This window comes from Physella acuta, unplaced genomic scaffold (genome assembly GCF_028476545.2).
Source record: "Physella acuta isolate Inbredline_101_S28 unplaced genomic scaffold, ASM2847654v3 ptg000203l, whole genome shotgun sequence".
Classification (NCBI taxonomy): Eukaryota; Metazoa; Mollusca; class Gastropoda; family Physidae; genus Physella; species Physella acuta.
Window position 1 is genome coordinate 68,135 of NW_026731722.1, and position 19,975 is coordinate 88,109.

The 19,975-nt window shown below is 43.2% G+C and overlaps 1 protein-coding gene across 7 annotated transcripts in view; it reads left to right on the forward strand.

Moving 5' to 3' along the window:
- LOC131937198 (RIMS-binding protein 2-like) overlaps positions 1–19,975 on the forward strand; it is a 205,907-nt gene that overhangs the window by 49,665 nt on the left and 136,267 nt on the right. For all 7 annotated transcript variants that reach the window (XM_059294418.1, XM_059294421.1, XM_059294423.1 and 4 more), the window contains 3 exons: positions 520–660; positions 1,279–1,479; positions 2,136–2,243. In XM_059294418.1, coding sequence (XP_059150401.1) covers positions 520–660; positions 1,279–1,479; positions 2,136–2,243 — 450 coding nt within the window. The remainder of the gene's footprint in view (positions 1–519; positions 661–1,278; positions 1,480–2,135; positions 2,244–19,975) is intronic.

Sequence of the window (19,975 nt, forward strand, 5' to 3'; positions counted from 1 at the left end):
CGAGTTATAAGGAGAGGTAGGGTTGTGTCCCTATGCTCCACAAGGTGTCCACATGAATGTTGATGTTGTTGATGATGGTGATGGTGTGTATAGATAGAGATCTAAGTGGTGCTAAGGCTTGTCTGAATATCACTGTAGAAATGCCTTGTAATAATAACTTAATTAAGTAACCCTTACAATAAAGGACAGAAAAATATCTAAATAATTAAAATCCTGGTAAAATTAATATTTCGGATCAGACCTAACAATCATTATGGCAGATGAAATGGAGTTCAGTGTAATATTTTACTCATTTTTTCTGAAGACAACGTTACATGTGTATTAATTGTTGTAACAACGATTGTCACATTTTTCTCATTTTTTCTAATGACAATGTCACATTTTTCTCTTTTTTTTTATTTTAAAAAAACAATATCACATTTTTCTTTGAATGACACTGTCACGTTTTTATCATTTCTTCTAAAGGCAGTGTCAAATTTTTCTCATTTCTTTGAATGACACTGTCTTGTTTTTATCTAGCGACAGAAACAAGATGACCAGAGGCCACTGGAGGAGAAGATCAAATCTCTCAAGAAGAGAAATGCAGAGCTGGCGGCCATTGCCAGGAGACTGGAAGAGAAAGCCAAAAATCTGCAACAAGAAAACACTAAAGTAAAATCAGTAAGTTTTGGTCGTTATAAAGTGAGAGTCAGTAAGTGGGGGCGGGGGGGGGGGGGGGTGTCTTAGTGTTGCCCATTGTCCTGGACGGTGTAATGTGATGGTCAGTCACTCTGGGAGGAAAGGGGGGGGGTCCCTTGTGTTGTCCATTATCTTGGTCGTTGTAATGTGCTGGTCAGTAATGGTCAGTAAGTCCTCTGTGTTGTGTATTGTTCTAGATGTTGTTATATGAGAGTTAGTAAGTCAGGGAGGGAAGGGGGGGGGGCTGTGAAAGACCCTGGTGTTCTCCATGTTCTGGATGTTGTAGCATGACTGTTTGTAAGTCTGGGGGCGCTGGGGGTCCCGGATGCTGTCTATTGCCCTGGACATAGTAATGTGATGGTCAGTATTTTCTTGGTGTTGTCCATTAATTTTTTTTTTATTAGAAAGATAAATTAAACACAAGTTTTAAAAATAAATAAACACAACTTTTAAAAACATTCCCACAATGGTTTGGTTGATCCAATAGTCTCTAACAAACTACTTTAAAACTTTGGGTGGGGATTAAAAATTATCAAAAATAATTTTCTATGAACACAAAATATCTTACCCAAACTAATATATGTAAATTTATTCTGTAAGAAGTCGCCAGGTACTACTACCAAAGATGAAATAACCCAGGACTCGGACACTTCAAAAAGGATGCTGGCTAGACAGAGAGCCAAAGATCTGGCGGAGCATGCCAAAACCATGCTGGCCAAAGACAAGGAGATAGAGGACCTGAGGAGGAAGTGCCAACAGCTGGCCAATCAGCTGAGTGATGCCGACCTTGCTGCACCTGTAGTGAGTAGACATTCTAGTTTTAGAACCAGCGTTCATACAAATTGTTTTAAGTGTCTTCATATAGGATAGTTGTAAGAAGTTACAAGAACTATCTTAACTTATTTAATATAATTATAAAAGTTAGTTTCTACAGAACAATTATCATAACCGTTTTCTGTAGATGGATAATAAGAACTTGACATTTTTTCCAATTTATCAATAAAAGTTACCTTTTTCCTATATGTTAGTTATGAAAACAGGTCGTTTTTTTTAAAGAACAATGACTTTTTTTTAGATCAGTTTAGATTTAGTCATATGAGATAATAGGTGTTTGCTCATTCATTTGATTCAAACCAATAAACTTAAGGTTCATCTTTGAACAATAGAATACCCACAATCTAATACATGTATTTAAATTTTTTTTTGGAATGTTTTAACTATGGATTGTATGAAGTTATTTTTAGAACAATTTTAAGTTAGAAAATGTAACTATAGCAAGATTAAACATGTTTGACTTAAGCAGAAAAGTTTAAAATAAAAATATGTAGCTAAGGCAAGACTAGCCATGTTTGACTTAAGCAGAAATGTTTAAAATTAAAAAAATGTAACTATGACAAGGTAGCCATGTTTGACTTGTGCCAGAAAAGTTTAAAAACAAAAACTAAACCTTTGACCAGAATGCCGTCCAGTTTGAGGAGAAGGAGGAGCTGGTCAACATCATCAAACAGGCGGCCAAAGAGAGGCTACAGCTGGAGCAGCAGTTGGCCCACACCAGGACCACACCTGTGAGTCTTTCAACCTTCACACACCTGTTCTTTGCTCATCAGTTGATTCAACCTTTACTCACCTGTTCTTTGCTCATCAGCTGATTTTAACACATCTCCACAACCTCCTACATTTTCTATTTTCTGTCTCGTTATGTGTGTATATGGTCAAAAATGTATGTTATGTTTTTTAAATTATGCATTTGTATGCACTGTAACTATTTTATAGTTCATCATCTTTTCCTGTTCGTGCCCAAGACACATGGGGCAGATGAAGTAGATCTCATTTGTTTCATGACCTGGCTATTTGAAGGGATAGTGTGGATAGCAGTCTACAGAGTTTCTTCCAGGCAAATTTTACCGCCCCCCCCCCCTGAATGAAATGAAATTTATATAATTTATATAGAAAATATATACTTTTTACAGTGTCGCCCCCCCCCCCCCCCCCCCCCCGGAGAAAAAAGTCTGGAAGAAACACTGGCAGACTAGCACTCGAGCTCTAGGCCACGCTGTCCCACTATATTTAGTTGCCTGAAGATATAGTAAACTGTAAGATTTTACTCAAATAAAGAAGATATCTAAATATTTACATGAGTTCTATAAGTGGAATGAGGTTGTCAAGTGTTAAAAAAAAATCCTACAAACTTAATTAACACTAATAGTTTTTTTTTTCTAAAATTAATACAAGGCAGACTAAATTTAGTACAATTCCACATAACTCGGAATTCTTGTATTCTTTAGTAAATACTGGATTACGTCCCATTTTATAACGAACTTTTTTTTTTTTTGGTTTTGTTTTGTTTGAATATTAAAGTTGTTTGGGTTTTTGAAAAAAAGTAATCGGGAATGTTATGTTTAGAATTAATGATTCTAATAAAAACCAAATGTTTGATTTGTTTAAAACAAAACCTCACAAAAACAACCATCTCAAATATTAAAGAAAAATTCATTTAAATTGCGGATAACTATTGATTTTCTCGTTTTTTCTCCCTTATCATGATGAAATTACTAATAAAAATAATAATTCCATAACTCCTTGCTGCTGATTGTAATCGGTCTTTTAAATAGCTAATTATCTTACGTCAATAAAAATTCAAATTAAACGCGAAGAGTTGGAGGATAGTTAGCGAATAGTTAGTTCGCGGGTGGTCTTATAACTTAGTACATACGCATCCTGTCTTTGTTGTAAAAACATTGTTCTTCTACCCCCCCCCCCATATTATGGTAATTAATATGAGTGTAAATTAATGGTAACAGCGTTTATAATATCAACATTTTGTCCTTTAATATTCGCATTACCTCCCCTTTTTATGGTAACACTATTATTACCCCATGGTAACAATCTCATTACCTTCACATGGTAACAAGAATTTTGTATCTAGTAACAATCCCCACCGTTTCTGCGAATGATCTTATTACCCTTTCCCCTTGTAACAATCTTTTTTCCTCACCCTGGTATTGATCTTATTACCTCCCCCTTTTCTGGTAACATTACCCTCCTTTTTCTGGTAACAATCTTATTACTTCCCCCTGGTAACAATCTTGTTTTATCTTGACTGCACAAACCCCTACCAAACGTCTTGATTTGATGCACAAGCCCCTACCAAACGTCTTGATTAGATGCACGAACCCCTATCAAACGCCTTTATTCATTGATCTATTTATAACACGGCCACTAAAGAAACGACCAGAGACGGACGAAGAGATACGAGCGATTGCTGGCTAGTTTATAATCCGTTACGATCCTATCTGTTCCCATAACAGGCAGGAATCATCACACGAGGCGGCGAGAGCGTCAATACATTTACGAGTGCAATAAAGTTTATCTTTATATTTTAGAGTGCTTATTTTTTCACGGCGGCGTCATTTTTTTCCGCATATTCGTCATTTTTTTATCCTCATATTCGCATGTTTACTAGAATTGCAAAAATCTCATCAGTTTGTCCAACACACACACATACGTTATCCCCATCCTCCCCAACCTAAAAAACAGAAAAGTTGGGTCTGAGAAATAAACTCTAAGAAAACCCGTCCAATAGAATTCCAACAAACAAACCAAAAATCTTGTAAAAACTCATGCTATCCCCAATAACAAAACCTAAATCACGGCTTATAAAAAATCAAGTCTGAGCAACAGATCTTCTAAACAAATCCCATAAACAAATTCCCAAGACAAATCATATAAACAAATCCCATAAGTTCCATTAAAAGTCTCGTAAACCGTAAACAAGTTCCAGAAACAGTTTTTTTTAAATTTACTTTTCTTGTAGTAAAGTACAATATAGTCCCATAAACAAGTTCCATATACAAATCTATGAGCCACACCTACAATTTCCTTCCATTTGATCCATGCTGTAGTCTATACAGTCATATATTTCAATCCAATCAACCACATATTTACCGGTTCCATTGTCTCACCCGGTTAATAGCGCTTTAATGTATTTGCTCCTCAATGTATAATCTGGTTGGTGCTTTGTTGTGGGGGATAAAGTCCCGATAGCCTTGACCTTGATGGGAAATGCTATTACTGTAACAAGGTTACTCGCGCTTCCTCGCCACTGCTTTGAGGCAGGAAAATGCCAATCTGCCCACAGAAAGCCACTCGTCAGGTAACGAGCTTTAGCCATTTTTGTACGAGGGGGAGTGGCGGCTGAGGGGTCTTTGTTGTATAGATGGGGTCACTACAGCTGGGGTCATTAGAATGGGGATCACTACAGATGGGGTCAATACAACTGGGGGTCGCTACAGCTGGGGTCACTACAGATGGGGTAACTACAGCTGGGGTCACTACAGATGGGGTCACTACAGCTGGGGTCGCTACAGCTGGGGTCACTACAGATGGGGTCACTACAGCTGGGGTCGCTACAGCTGGGGTCACTACAGATGGGGTCACTACAGATGGGGTCGCTACAGCTGGGGTCACTACAGATGGGGTAACTACAGCTGGGGTCACTACAGATGGGGTCACTACAGCTGGGGTCGCTACAGCTGGGGTCACTACAGATGGGGTCACTACAGATGGGGTCACTACAGATGGGGTCACTACAGATGGGGTCACTACAGATGGGGTCACTACAGATGGGGTCACTACAGATGGGGTCACTACAGATGGGGTCACTACAGATGGGGTCACTACAGATGGGGTCACTACAGATGGGGTCACTACAGATGGGGTCACTACAGCTGGGGTCGCTACAGCTGGGGTCACTACAGATGGGGTCACTACAGATGGGGTCACTACAGATGGGGTCACAACAGATGGGGTCACTACAGATGGGGTCACTACAGATGGGGTCACTACAGATGGGGTCACTACAGATGGGGTCACTACAGATGGGGTCACTACAGATGGGGTCACTACAGATGGGGTCACTACAGATGGGGTCACTACAGATGGGGTCACTACAGATGGGGTCACTACAGATGGGGTCACTACAGATGGGGTCACTACAGATGGGGTCACTACAGATGGGGTCACTACAGATGGGGTCACTACAGATGGGGTCACTACAGCTGGGGTCGCTACAGCTGGGGTCGCTACAGATGGGGTCACTACAGATGGGGTCACTACAGATGGCGTCACAACAGATGGGGTCACTACAGATGGGGTCACTACAGATGGGGTCACTACAGATGGGGTCACTACAGATGGGGTCACTACAGATGGGGTCACTACAGATGGGGTCACTACAGATGGGGTCACTACAGATGGGGTCACTACAGATGGGGTCACTACAGATGGGGTCACTACAGATGGGGTCACTACAGATGGGGTCACTACAGATGGGGTCACTACAGATGGGGTCACTACAGATGGGGTCACTACAGATGGGGTCACTACAGATGGGGTCACTACAGATGGGGTCACTACAGATGGGGTCACTACAGATGGGGTCACTACAGATGGGGTCACTACTGCTGGGGTCACTACTGCTGGGGTCACTACAGATGGGGTCACTACAGATGGGGTCACTACTGCTGGGGTCACTACAGCTGGGGTCACTACATCTGGTGGTCATTACAGTTGTATACAATCTTTCTTTTTTTAATTGTTTTCTTTTGGTTTTCAACCTAAGAAGCAACAAAACTCACCTATTTGATTTCTAACCAACTAAATTATGGTATAACAATAGTTTACACTACAGCATATTTTAACTTTGTCGACTTTCATCTAATTGCAATATCACATGTTCACCTTTTCTTCACCTTCATAGTCTTAAAAAATTAATTATTTCTGTTAAAAATAGAATTGCAGTATTTAGAACTTAAAAAAAATGTTTAGAAGAAGCGAGAACGTGGATCAAAATAGACTTAATTAAGATTTCGATTTCAGGAAGTGTTTGCGGGTTGTAATGTGAGTGTTGTCCTGACTAGCTGATGTCAGTTGACATTGGCATATGGTAGTCAGACAGCAGATCTGAGACACGGATAGGTGGAGTCGCGTGCACTCTGTCACGTATGTTGTCACGTGTCACACATGTCCAGGGGCGTGGTGAGGGGGGGGGGGGACGGGGGGTGCGGACCGCACCGGGTGACACCATTTAGGGGGTGACACCAAGGCAAAAAATAGCAAAATATATAGAGAAAAACTTGAGGGGGGTGCAAATCGAAAGTTTGAGGGGGGGGGGGTGCAAATCGAAAATTTGAAAGTTTGTCGCTACGCCTCTGAGGGGTGACACCATTAAGTGCCGCACCGGGTGAAACCCGACCTCGCTACGCCACTGCACATGTCACATAATGTCACATGTGTTGTCACATAATGTCACACGTGTAGTCACATATTTTTACACGTATTGTCACATAGTGTCACACATATTGTCACATGACATACATGTCACATAGTGTCACACATATTGTCACATAAGGTCACGCCTGTTGTCACATAATGTCACATTATCACACGTTGACCGTCGTAAAATATTGCCAATAATTCTTATATCACTTCACTATCACTAACTCTCACTTCACTTCACCTCACCCCCCCCCCCCCCCCACCCACATACCGACTAGGGTTATGTCTGATGAGCGACCCTAGAAAAACACACCAAGCAAGCTACTCAAATACCCATCTCAAACGTAACCAACTACTCTGGATACTCTTTACAAAACCCTCTTCCCGATTCCAATCATTCAACGGTCGCTTGCACACCGTGCCCCACCCCCACCCTCCTAATAGACCGGCACTCTCTAGAGCCCAGAGAAGAATCTTGAATAATGACATCAATTCATACCTGATTCTCCTCAATAAACGCGCGGCTTGTTTGTCTTAACCCAACGAGCGGTAGTCCGAGGGGAGGACTCAACAAGTGGCGGGTTTAGACCGGGGGGGGGGGGGGGGGGGGGGAGGGGGGAGGACTGGAATTACAAATTGAAGAAAAACGTTAGAAAATTGGACAGGAAGAGTCGAAATAGCTGGTTTCGTTCAAGAGTTGAGAATTTAGACTTTTTTTTTTCACTGCGGAAAGGAGTGCCGGTCTTAAGGCTTGGATGCTGGTGGCGTTTTATTTTCCGTCACGTTTTCTATCAGTTCTTCAGAAATTCTTTTGGTTCTCTAAAGTTATATTTTTCGTCAGTGTTCTATAAGTTCTTCAGAAATTATTTTGGTTCTCTAAAGTTTTATTTTCCGTCACGTTTTCTATCAGTTCTTCAGAAATTCTTTTGGTTCTCTAAAGTTATATTTTTCGTCAGTGTTCTATAAGTTCTTCAGAAATTATTTTGGTTCTTTAAAGTTTTATTTTTCGTCACGTTTTCTATCAGTTCTTCAGAAATTCTTTTGGTTCTCTAAAGTTATATTTTTCGTCAGTGTTCTATAAGTTCTTCAGAAATTATTTTGGTTCTCTAAAGTTTTATTTTTCGTCACGTTTTCTATCAGTTCTTCAGAAATTCATTTGGTTCTCTGAAGTTTTATTTTTCGCCATGTTTTCTATATGTTCTTCAGCAATTCTCTGGGTTCTAAGTTATATTTTTTTTAATCGTGTTTTCTGGCTATCCGTTCTTCGTCCATTCTTTTGTTCTCTTAAGTTTTATTTTTTATCGTGTTTTCAATCAGACTTTTCTGACTGAGGTTCAGGTAGGGACTACCCTGGGGGTCAGACAGGGACTACTGTTGAGGTCAGGCAGGGACTACCCTGAGGGTCAGGCAGGTACTACTGTGGGGGTCAGGCAGGGACTACTGTGGGGGTCAGGCAGGGACTACCCTGGGGGTCAGGCAGGGACTACCCTGGGGGTCAGACAGGGACTACCCTGGGGGTCAGGCAGGGACTACCCTGGGGGTCAGACAGGGACTACCCTGGGGGTCAGGCAGGGACTACCCTGGGGGTCAGAAGCTGTAGTGTAAGGCGATGATGATGATGTAAACCTTCACTTGAAACGTTTGTTTGTAGTGTAAAAATAAGCGTAAGATAAGCGCCATTGATTTCTGTGTCAGTCACAGCGTGCATAAGATCGTCCTATCGACACTCGGTTCTCTTTTAATTGCTTCGTCAATACACGAGTGTCAGGTACAGTGGTATCTTCATCAGTAACATTTTTACATCAGTAACATATCAACACCCAGCACCTACATCAGTAACATTCCTATACCCTGTACCTACATCAGTAACATTCCTACATCAGTAACACGTCTACACCTCACCTACGTCAGTAACATTTTTACACCTAATACATACATCAGTAACATTTTCTACATCATTAGCATATCTACACCTAGTACTTACATCAATAACATTTCTACATCAGTAACACGTCTACACCCAGTACCTACATCAGTAACACCTCACCCATACAGTTACACAACATTTAACCTTAAGCATATAGAAAACATAAATTAGTTGAGGGACACATGCACCAGATTTGGGGTGCTAAACGCCTATGTATCACCACTAATGGGCCCTAATCACCGCCCCAAGATCCCCTTTGTTCCCACAGCGCATGCGCGAGTAATGTATGATGGATGGAGCATGCTGGGTGCCATACATCTCCCCAGAGTTCCGCTTCCACCCCGTTGTTTTAATCACATCAAATAACGCTGACGCAAGCAGAATTAAAAAAAAAAAATTCCTTCGCGACAAATTTTGTCTGAGGCTTTATCAAAGGGATCTTTTTTTGTGTCGTTGTGTCCAATTAAAACCTGGGGTTTAATTAACACGGAGGGTTTTGGTGGGCGATTCAGTGGTTCTCTGGTTAGGTTTTCTGAGATACGGATGGTATTCTTCGTCAAGGTGATCCACCTGTATGTCGGGTCATATAACATACGGTACAGTAGCTAACACATACATCTAGTAGAGACCAACAGCTCTACTTAATACATGTATTTGATACGGGTGGTATTCTACGTCAAGCTGACCCAGCTGTATGGCGGGTCATATAACATACGGTACAGCAGCTAACACATACATCTAGTACACCATAGACCAACAGCTCTACTTAACACATGTATGTCGTATCTTATAACCAATCTTTGACATTTTTTAAACATAAGTACCTATGTCTACCTGTGCCTACCTTTGTCATTGAGGTAACCCTTCATGTCGATATCGCTGATCCATTGATAACAAGATATGGCATATTCTCCTCATGTTTTTTGAATAATATTTTTATGTATGCTTGCGAACCCAAAAGTCACTGCCTTGAGACCCAAGGTCAACGCTTGACCGAACTGCCCCTCATGTCCAGAGTTTCTTTCAGGCACCTGAACGAAGTAAGATTTACATAGAAAATCTATACCTTTATCCCTGTGTCCGCCCCCCCCCCCCCCAAAAAAAAATAATTAAGTACCGGATAAAAAAGTCTGAAAGAAACACTTTTTCTAAACTAGGTTATTTCCTCCGTAAATTACCCCTCCTGTACATTAACTAAACCTGGGACATTATCCCCAGGTCTAGCCCCTTAAATTACCCCTCCTGTACATTAACTTGAACTGGGACAGTACCCACGTCGATTGCTAATTGACTTCAAATCTAATCCTAACATTAAAATCCTAATTGACAGGGAGTAAATGATATGGGGGGGGGGGGGGGGTGGTAGTGGTTAGTGGCAGTAGGTAGTGACCATGGTTGAAAATGAGCGGGTGGGGGTAATCTACATGGGGTCATGTCCTTAACACACGGAACACATTGGCGTCTAAACTACTTAATACCTCTTTATTGTTTAGGGTAAAAAAAAACAGGGTTGTTTTATTAACCTCTCCAATTAAAGACAATTAGAGTTACAATAGAGGTTTCGACCCAAGGTCTTCGTCAGCACACAACAGTGAGGTTAAAGACTAATCCAAATAAAACGGGAGTGATCTCCCCTAAACTTTCTCGAATATTCTTATATAAAATAACAGGGGATGGGAACTCGGGCTATAGACATGATTTTTAATCCATTTTAAATACTTAAAGTTTTAAAAATAGAATAAAATCTCGTAGACAAATTAATTGCACACCAAGTGAACGCCCAATAAAAAAGCGCATAATAGTGCGCAATATTATTAGTACTTTTAAAATTTACATTAGTTTTTTGAGAAATCGGAAGTAGCGTAAATTACTACTTCCAGTCAACGGAAATTACTCAAAATTTAACAGAAGGTAGAGAATTAGATCTTTTACTTACATGTGAAATTTCATTTATCTATCTGAAATAGTACTCAAGTTATAGGCTTTTGAAAAATTCAAAGTAGGAAAAGTACCACTTCCGGTTATCGGAAATCGCTCAAAAGTTGATACGGATCTACGATTTTGATATAATACTTATATATGAAATTTCATCAACCTAGCTGTAACGGTACTCAAGTTATCGTGTTTACACACGGACACACAGACAGACACACACACACACACACAGACATACGGACAAGATTGCAAAATTATGTTTTTCCGTATCAGTGAGGTGTAAAACGTCGAGATCTGTAAAAATCTCGATTTTTTTTTTTTGCACGATTACAATACTTTCTCTATACTTCGTATATACGAGAAAGTAAAAAACAAAAAAAAAAAGACAAAATTTTGGACTTAGCCAGACAGTGAAAACACGTCTTGTCTAAATGGCACCATGAACCTCATAATTTGTATTTACTTATTGTTTAGGGCGACTTGAAACAGATTGAGGACCGCTGTTATTGTTTGTTTATGTTCAATGAGTAGCAAATTATAAAAGCATTTCCTTGTTTTCCTCACATCAATTAAACCAACTCCATCGATTGGTTCGCATTTTTTGCACGTGAATTATGACGCCACGTCGAGCTGTTCGGTTCACACGGCAGGTACCGCTTTTTTTTGCCAAGTGCTTCAAGAAGCAACGTTGATATTACTTAACACCCTCCATCCTCTTTTTACATCCCCCTCCCTCCCACACACAGGAATTAATAAAAACGAAGTTGATTTTAATTGAAACAGCCACTTAGCATTTAGGAAAAAAATCTGTTTCCTGATTAGGTACATTTAGCCGTTTTTCATCGTTATTTCATAATTATACCCTCGTTATACACTCGTCACCGCTCGTTATACCCTCGTCACCTCTCGTTATACCGTCGTTACCTCTCGTTATACCCTCGTCACCACTCGTTACGTCCTCAACATGCCACTGTTCCGCCGACCTGTCTACGAGTGACGAGTCATTACATTCTCCATCGAGCGGTTACATCAGTTGAGTTGTTGGCTGCCGATATTATTTGAGCAGTTGCAACATGAATATATTGGCGTGAAGGTCGATCTGCTCGTTAAAAATATTTTCTTGCCTCTTCAAAATTCTGCCCGGGGGTCTCTTGTCACCCCCCCCCCCCCCTCCATAACCGGTCGCTTGAGGGCGTGCCTGGTGTCCCCGTGAATGATTTATCACGACGCGACAGCGAGGGCTGCCTGTGTGAGTGCTGCCAACAAACCCATCTCGTGAACATATCCGCTCACCCCAAAACTTGTTCTCACGTGACACGTTATTTATAATTCACTCACGCGTCGCTTGAAGGCATCCGACATAAGATGACAAACATGCCGGACAACAGGAAGTGGCCTTACGGAGGTGACCAACGGAAAGACAGGAATCTATTGATCACAAAATATCGGTTGTATTGCACGAACACAGGTCTTACTTGAATAAGGCTTTGACGCTGAGTTGTAGGTATGTGAAACGTATAGTTGCAGCATCTTAGTGTATGGTCTAGCGATAGAGCTCTTGCTTACCCGACTGTCGTGAGTTGACCGAACTGTCCCTCAGGTCTAACCCAAGTGGTGCGATGGACCTCGAAAGGAAGGCAGTGCTTGGCAGAGACCCACGGTATAGAGGCTGGCAATAGGAATGTGAGAAGTGATAGTTCTTCATCCTCTTGTTGTCTGTGTAGCTTATGGGCATTTCTAGGACCGGTTATGCCCGTATGACAGAGAGATAGAGAGAGACATAGAAAGAGAGACATAGAAAGAGAGAGAGAGAGAGTTATAAACTTGTCGAGCTTATATGTGGAGCAAATCGCTTATGCGTATTGCTATAGCACCAGGCGTATGTTATAATGTTCCTTTCACCACTTCATTATCAAGTCATCACTCCGCCATCTCACCACAGTGAATACCACTCTGTACCCACCACACTTACCACAACCAGCGCAGTCCACTCTCTAAACACCACGCCACTGTCAACATCACCATCCCACTACAACAACTATAATCATCCTAGCACTATCTGAACACCACACTACTGTCAGCATCCCCATCACCAGCCCACTCCAACCCCTACCCCCGTCTCGCCAACATTACAATTAGTTAGCATCACAACCAGATCTATAGAGCGATTATTTAGCTGCTTGTTTTCACCTTTTCTCGCCCGTGATGTCGCCAGCGTAAATCCCCGAGACACCATTCAAGCAACTATTGTTTACATCATTCTGGAACTGTGTCGAGCACGTGAGAACCCTCGCACGAGGCAGGCACCATATTCCCTGATTTCTTACAAAAATGGTTTACAAATTGGGAACCTAAGTAGCTTTCATGAGAGGGGGTAGGGGCGTCTTTATGTTTGGGGAGGGGGAGGGGGGGTGTCCGTATGGCTGTGGAGAAAACGGATTGTCGAGGCATAAATATTCCCATGGTTCTGGTGACTCGCAGAAGCTGGGCTTTTCTATTGATCTCTCACAGATTGGGTCAACACAGAATCTATGGTGTACCGGCGGAGCATTTGTTTTTAAATCAAGAGATTTGCAAAGGTTAAATCTGTAACTAAAAAAAAACCTGTTGAAAGCAGTATAGGTTAGGGCGGTAACAAGGTGTCCATGGGTCTCAGATTGTTCGTATACTTAATTTTTCGTGACCACAGAGAGTGACTAGTAGCGAAAGCCTATAGATTTGTGTGTATCTATATTGAAACAATGATACATACTCGTTACATACCATTTCCATTTTTTTTACCAATGTCATCAAACCGTTTATTTGAAAACAATTATTAGATTGCAATATTGCACCTTGAAGATAAGATTTTTAAATATTTAAAAAATTATAGAGTATTTAACCAAAACCGTGCACCATACATGTGAGTCGCGAGCGAGTTCTGTGTCCTCTATACGTCCACTGTAACAAAACGTGTGGCGAACCATTTTTAAAAGAACCTCACGCTGGAATACTGCAGATATAGCGAAGGGGAAAAAACAACATCCTAGCAGTCAAAAAATTGCTCAGGAAACAAAAATAACAACAGGAGACGGCCGGACGAGTTTTGTGTGGTGAGTCCATGGAGTAACATTCTCTCGACCAGGATCTCGGCGACTGATGACTAGTTGCAGCCTGCTCGTGTTGGGTGAGTAGGTACTCGAGTGCTGGATGCTGTTGGGCTCCCAGACCGCTTGACCTGCTGGTCGAGGGTCGGCTCGTGTGTGAGTCGTGCGACGGGTCGAGGGTTTGCTCGTGGGTCGGGTCGTGCTTGGGTCGCTGGACAGGTCGGTCGTGTGTGATGTGGCGTGAGTCGCTGCCAAACGCTTTAGGTGTTTGACGGATGATGAGATTTTTATAGTGGTCATTTTGTATCGGTACACGAACAGGTAGTTGACGGATATTAATTTGGTTAGTTTTAATTAACAGGTTAATCACCACTGAGTTAGCCATAACAGTCCTGACCAGGTGAGTGATAATTGGTGAGTGGTCAGTCTTGACCACTGGTCAGCCACTGTTGGTTTGACAATCACGATCACGACCAACTGGTTTATGGCTATTGGATGAAGACAGTTATCGGCTTGTCCGTGGCCATCGCCATACAGTGGGACCAGTTTATGGGTAATGGAGTGGTCAGCTGGCGACTGACGTGTTGTTTACACACATTGTCAGGCCACTCGTGTTTGGTGCTTCATGCACTGCTCGGGTTTCATTGTTTACAATCGGGAGTTGGCTGGGTGACGAGGGCTGTAATAGTCGGCTGTTGACGAGCACTTTTCAAGTGTAGCTGTGAGTTCAGAATATCCGTGACGTATATAAAGTGTCCACCTCGTGGTCAGCAGTTGAGGCTCGTGGATCCTGCTATTCTAGGTTTTTATACGCGTCTAATTAACAGAACCGGTCATTTATCCCCGGTAGCCATTTCTACATGTAGTTACGCGAGCCTGTGTTTTCGAGTACACGCAGCCATAGGTTCTTCTATGAGCAAAGGTCTACACTGTTATTATGTCTGCATTAGACGTTGGCTGCAATGCTAAGAACCAAAGTCGATTATTTGTATACATCCCCTTGTTATCTATTGTGAATCTGAAGCTAAATATACAATGTAGACTGTTTATTAAAACCAAAACCAAAACATTCAAAATCAACAACATTAAAGAAAACAATTTTCTACTGACCTTTGACAGTTTAAGAAATACGCTGTTTATAAATAGAATGATATCACCGATTGATGTAAAAATAAATAAAACGAGTAATAGCAATGGCTAATATTGACACTCGCCCTGTCCTCGAACATAAACTGAGCTAAGACAACAAGTCGGGCTGTCATGAGAAACACATTGCCGTATTGATCTGTATTAAACCTCAGTAGTGGTTCAAAGGATGGCCTGGTTCAAAGGTTGGCCTGCTGTTTGAAGACATGTCGACCTTACTTTTCTACAGCTCTCATTAAAATAGCTAAGTATCCTGACCCTACATTTGTACAGCCATCATTAAATTAGCGAAAATTCTCTACCATAAAATCGCCAAAATATTATATTTTTAACAAAATTAGATATATAATTAGTTTTGTTAATTGAGTTAAAGTGGCCAGTTGTAATTGCAAACCCAAAAGCCTCGAGGTGGGACCCGATGGTGAGACGTGGCTTGTTTATTTAACCCGGAAACAGCAACCCATCTAAGGGAGAAAACTCCGAAATCTACCATAACCTGATCAAGAGTGAAGGCTCTTTGGCGGTAGATTTACCAACTGTGATTTCCTTTCGGCAGCTTCTGCAACATAAGTTGAAACGAAACGTAAAGCTTAGGATTTCTTTGGACTATACCGGTATGGTCTAGCCGATGGATGCCGATACATGGGCAACCCATGACCTCACCTGATGCCCAGGTACGCGCCATTGAAATTTTTACTTCACTGACGCAACCACTGTCTCCCGAGGCAAAAAGAGCCATGTAGTCATCTTCAATATTATGTTCCTGTTTGTGGCCACAGGCGCTCTAGCTAAAGGTAGACATGTCAGGGGCGCTGTCTGCATGTAGACACGGGCGGCATGAAAACACCTCACAGCGGAACACTGCACCATCGAGCGCCAACAGCCCTTGAGCTGAGGCACATGCTCTAGCATTGATTGCTTGGGTTACATGACAAGTAGCAAATGTCAGGTAGTGCCACCTCATGTCAGGTAATGCCACCTCATGTCAGGTAATGCCACCTCATGTCAGGTAATGCCACCTCATGTCAGGTAATGCCACCTCATGTAAGGTAATGTCACCTCATGTCAGGTAATGCCACCTCATGTCAGGTAATTCCACCTCATGTCAGGTAATGCCACCTCATGTCAGGTAATGCCACCTCATGTCAGGTAATGCCACCTCATGTCAGGTAATGCCACCTCATGTCAGGTAATGCCACCTCATGTAAGGTAATGTCACCTCATGTCAGGTAATGCCACCTCATGTCAGGTAATTCCACCTCATGTCAGGTAATGCCACCTCATGTCAGGTAATGCCACCTCATGTCAGGTAATGCCACCTCATGTCAGGTAATGCCACCTCATGTAAGGTAATGTCACCTCATGTCAGGTAATGCCACCTCATGTCAGGTAATGCCACCTCATGTCAGGTAATGCCACCTCATGTCAGGTAATGCCACCTCATGTCAACCCCCACTGGCTCTGTTTGAAGGCCGGAAGTACCGACATCTGATGGCATTGTGGGAGATCGATGGCGGCCTGTTGTTTCTTGCTTGATGTTTCCCGGTCAGTGCTCTCGGCGCCGGTCCTCGGTCGAGCAGTTAATGCTGCCTTGATTGGCTCGGTACATAGAGGGGCGGAGGTGGGTGGGGGCTCTAGGGGGTCGAGATTTGGCGAGAGGGTCAGATGGGGTGCGAGGGTCAGGGGATGCGAGGGTCAGATGGGGTGAGAGGATCAGCATGGGGTGCGATGGTTCAAAGATGATATTCGAGGGATAGGGGTTGGAGATGTGGTTTTTGATATTTTCTTGTCTATGACTTCCAATTTTACAGTTTTACTATCTCGTTCGTGAATATTATTGTCAATGTTTTATTTTGGAGAACAAAAAACACCTAATACGACGCAACACAATCGACCCAAACACAACCCACGCAACCATAGCCCACGCACAGCCTCACCCACTCACAGTCCACCCACACATCCCCACCCACACAGCCCCACCCCACACAGCCCCACCCACACAGCCCCCACCCACACAGCCCCACCCACCCACTCACAGCCCCTCCCACACAGCCCACCCACACAGACCCCACCCACACAGCCTGTCCCACACATCCCCACCCACACAGCTCACCCACACAGCCCCCACCCACACAGCCCCCACCCACACAGCCCCACCCACCCACTCACAGCCCCTCCCACACAGCCCACCCACACATCCCCACCCACACAGCCCCCACCCACACAGCCCACCCACACAGCCCCCACCCACACAGCCCCACCCACACAGCCCCAACCCACACAGGCCCACCCACACAGCCCCCACCCACACAGCCCCAACCCACACAGCCCCAACCCACACAGCCCCAACCCACACAGGCCCACCCACACAGCCCCACCCACACAGCCCCACCCACACATCCCCACCCACACATTCCCACCCACACAGCCCCACCCACAAAACCCCACCCACACATCCCCACCCACACATCCCCACCCACACAGCCCCACCCACACAGCCCACCCACACATCCCCACCCACACATCCCCACCCACACATCCCCACCCACACAGCCCCACCCACACAGCCCCACCCACACAGCCCTAACCCACGCTCTAATACCCCTTGTCTAACGTCTGCTCCGCACACCCACGCGTCCGTTTTTTCCCCTTTCGATTTCCGCCATGAGCTTCCGGTGGCCGAGAAAAGCGTCGTCCACCAGATACAGGCATTAATCAACATCTATCCTGGGCCGGGCGGCGTTGTGTGTACATTTGTCAGGTTCGGCTTTATCCCCCGTTGTGCTGGGTTAATGTGGCGTCACATGGCATGCCCCCCCCCCCCCCAACCTTAATCCCTGGGTGCAACGTCTGCACACTGACAATCATTTGTAGTCATTAATTATCATCTATAATCAGCCTGACCGTTGGTTTGTGTTTTGATGTCTATTTAAAATAAACAAGCCCATGTGGTAATAAATATTCTTTGTGATTGTAAGCAATGTACTTTCACATGTTTCTATTGTTTCATGTAGAATTTCTTGTTCAAAGACATTTAGTTGAATTGCATGCATTTTAAAAAGTATTTTACGGGTAGCTTTTTTGTGGTTATTTGAGAATCAGAATACCCATACGGTATCCGACAGTTTGTCTTTATCGTCAATATTTACCAGGACCTAATATCACCTCTACTGTGACCTTCCTCAATATTCACCAGGACCTTATAAAACTTGATTCACTCCTTAACATGACTCTCCTCCCACAACCTCACTACCCGTCATTTAAAATACACACTTTCTCGTACATACCACATCACCACACTTTCTCGTACATACCACATCATCACACTTTCTCGTACATACCACATCATCACACTTTCTCGTACATACCACATCATCACACTTTCTCGTACATACCACATCATCACACTTTCTCGTACACACCACAACATCACACTTTCTCGTACATACCACATCATCACACTTTCTCGTACATACCACATCATCACACTTTCTCGTACATACCACATCATCACACTTTCTCGTACATACCACATCATCACACTTTCTCGTATATACCACATCATCACACTTTCTCGTACATACCACATCATCACACTTTCTCGTATATACCACATCATCACACTTTCTTCAACGTAGCATTTTTCAGAACCCAAAAGCTGCCATCCCAGATCATTATTCTTGTATTTTTTATCTTTTCTACGTAAAAACAAACCAATTTATTGTTTTTTAAGTTATCAAAAGCGTCACTTTTTGTTAATTCTAGCTAATCATCGTTGCAATTCTTAAAAAAAAAAACCCACTTGAAGCGAATCCTACTGTAACTTGCAATGTATCAATTGACAGGAGAATCACCCCCACCCCTCCCGTCCGCCCTCGCTGAGAAATTGTGCAAGAGCCGTTGCATCGATCACGTGATTACTCTGTGGATACACTGCAATTTTCTCTCAATGGCCCCAGAGGGTCGCCCAGCACAATGGTCGTATGGGCACTAAAGACAGGAGGGGCTGATAACTCCGGCAGTCCGGAGACCCGATCATCATCAAGGGAAACTACCGATGATTTGCTTGATATTTATGGTGCCCTCCAGTCGGCCAATATTCCTGTTAAACCAACCCTCCCATCTCCCAGTTTAGTTGTCGACCAACCCTCCCATCTCCCAGTTTAGTTGTCGACCAACCCTCCCATCTCCCAGTTTAGTTGTCGACCAACCCTCCCATCTCCCAGTTTTGTAGTCGGCCAACCCTCCCATCTACCATTCTTACACTCGGCCAACCCTCCCATCTCCCAGTGTTGTGGTCTGCCAACCCTCCCATCTCCCAGTGTTGTGGTCTGCCAACACTCCCATCTTCCAATCCTTAAAATCGCCGACCCTTCCATCTCCAATCGACCACCCTGTTATCCAGCCATGCATTACGCCAACCCAACTAGCGAACCCTGCAGTCTGCAAACCCTCCGACCTCTCAGCTTTCATCCTGCCAACCCTCTGTTTTGTCATGAAACCCATTGGGGATGACATACGCGCATGCACAATTTTTTTGTATTCAACTGTTCCTTTATTTGATCCAATATTATTATTGCAGTTGGGCCACTGACTGGGCCACTCATAAGAAAAGTTTCTTTTCTATTATACCCAATGCAATATTGGATTTTACTTTGTATCTTGTTTTTGTCATTGGCGTGTGTTGTTTACAATATTGTCCCTGTCGTCAATAGGTAGATATTTTTTTAGCTAAGTTAGGGGGGGGGGGGGGGGGGGGCGACACACTATTTTTAAGACACACTTTATCCTCACTTTAAGATGTATTCAATGACCCCGAGTTAACCCCTGTTTTAGGGACTCCTGAGCTAGACCTAAAGTTGACACCCCCACCCCAGTACTCACCACCCTTCCCACCCCTCACCCTCTTGATAGCCAGCGTCAAATA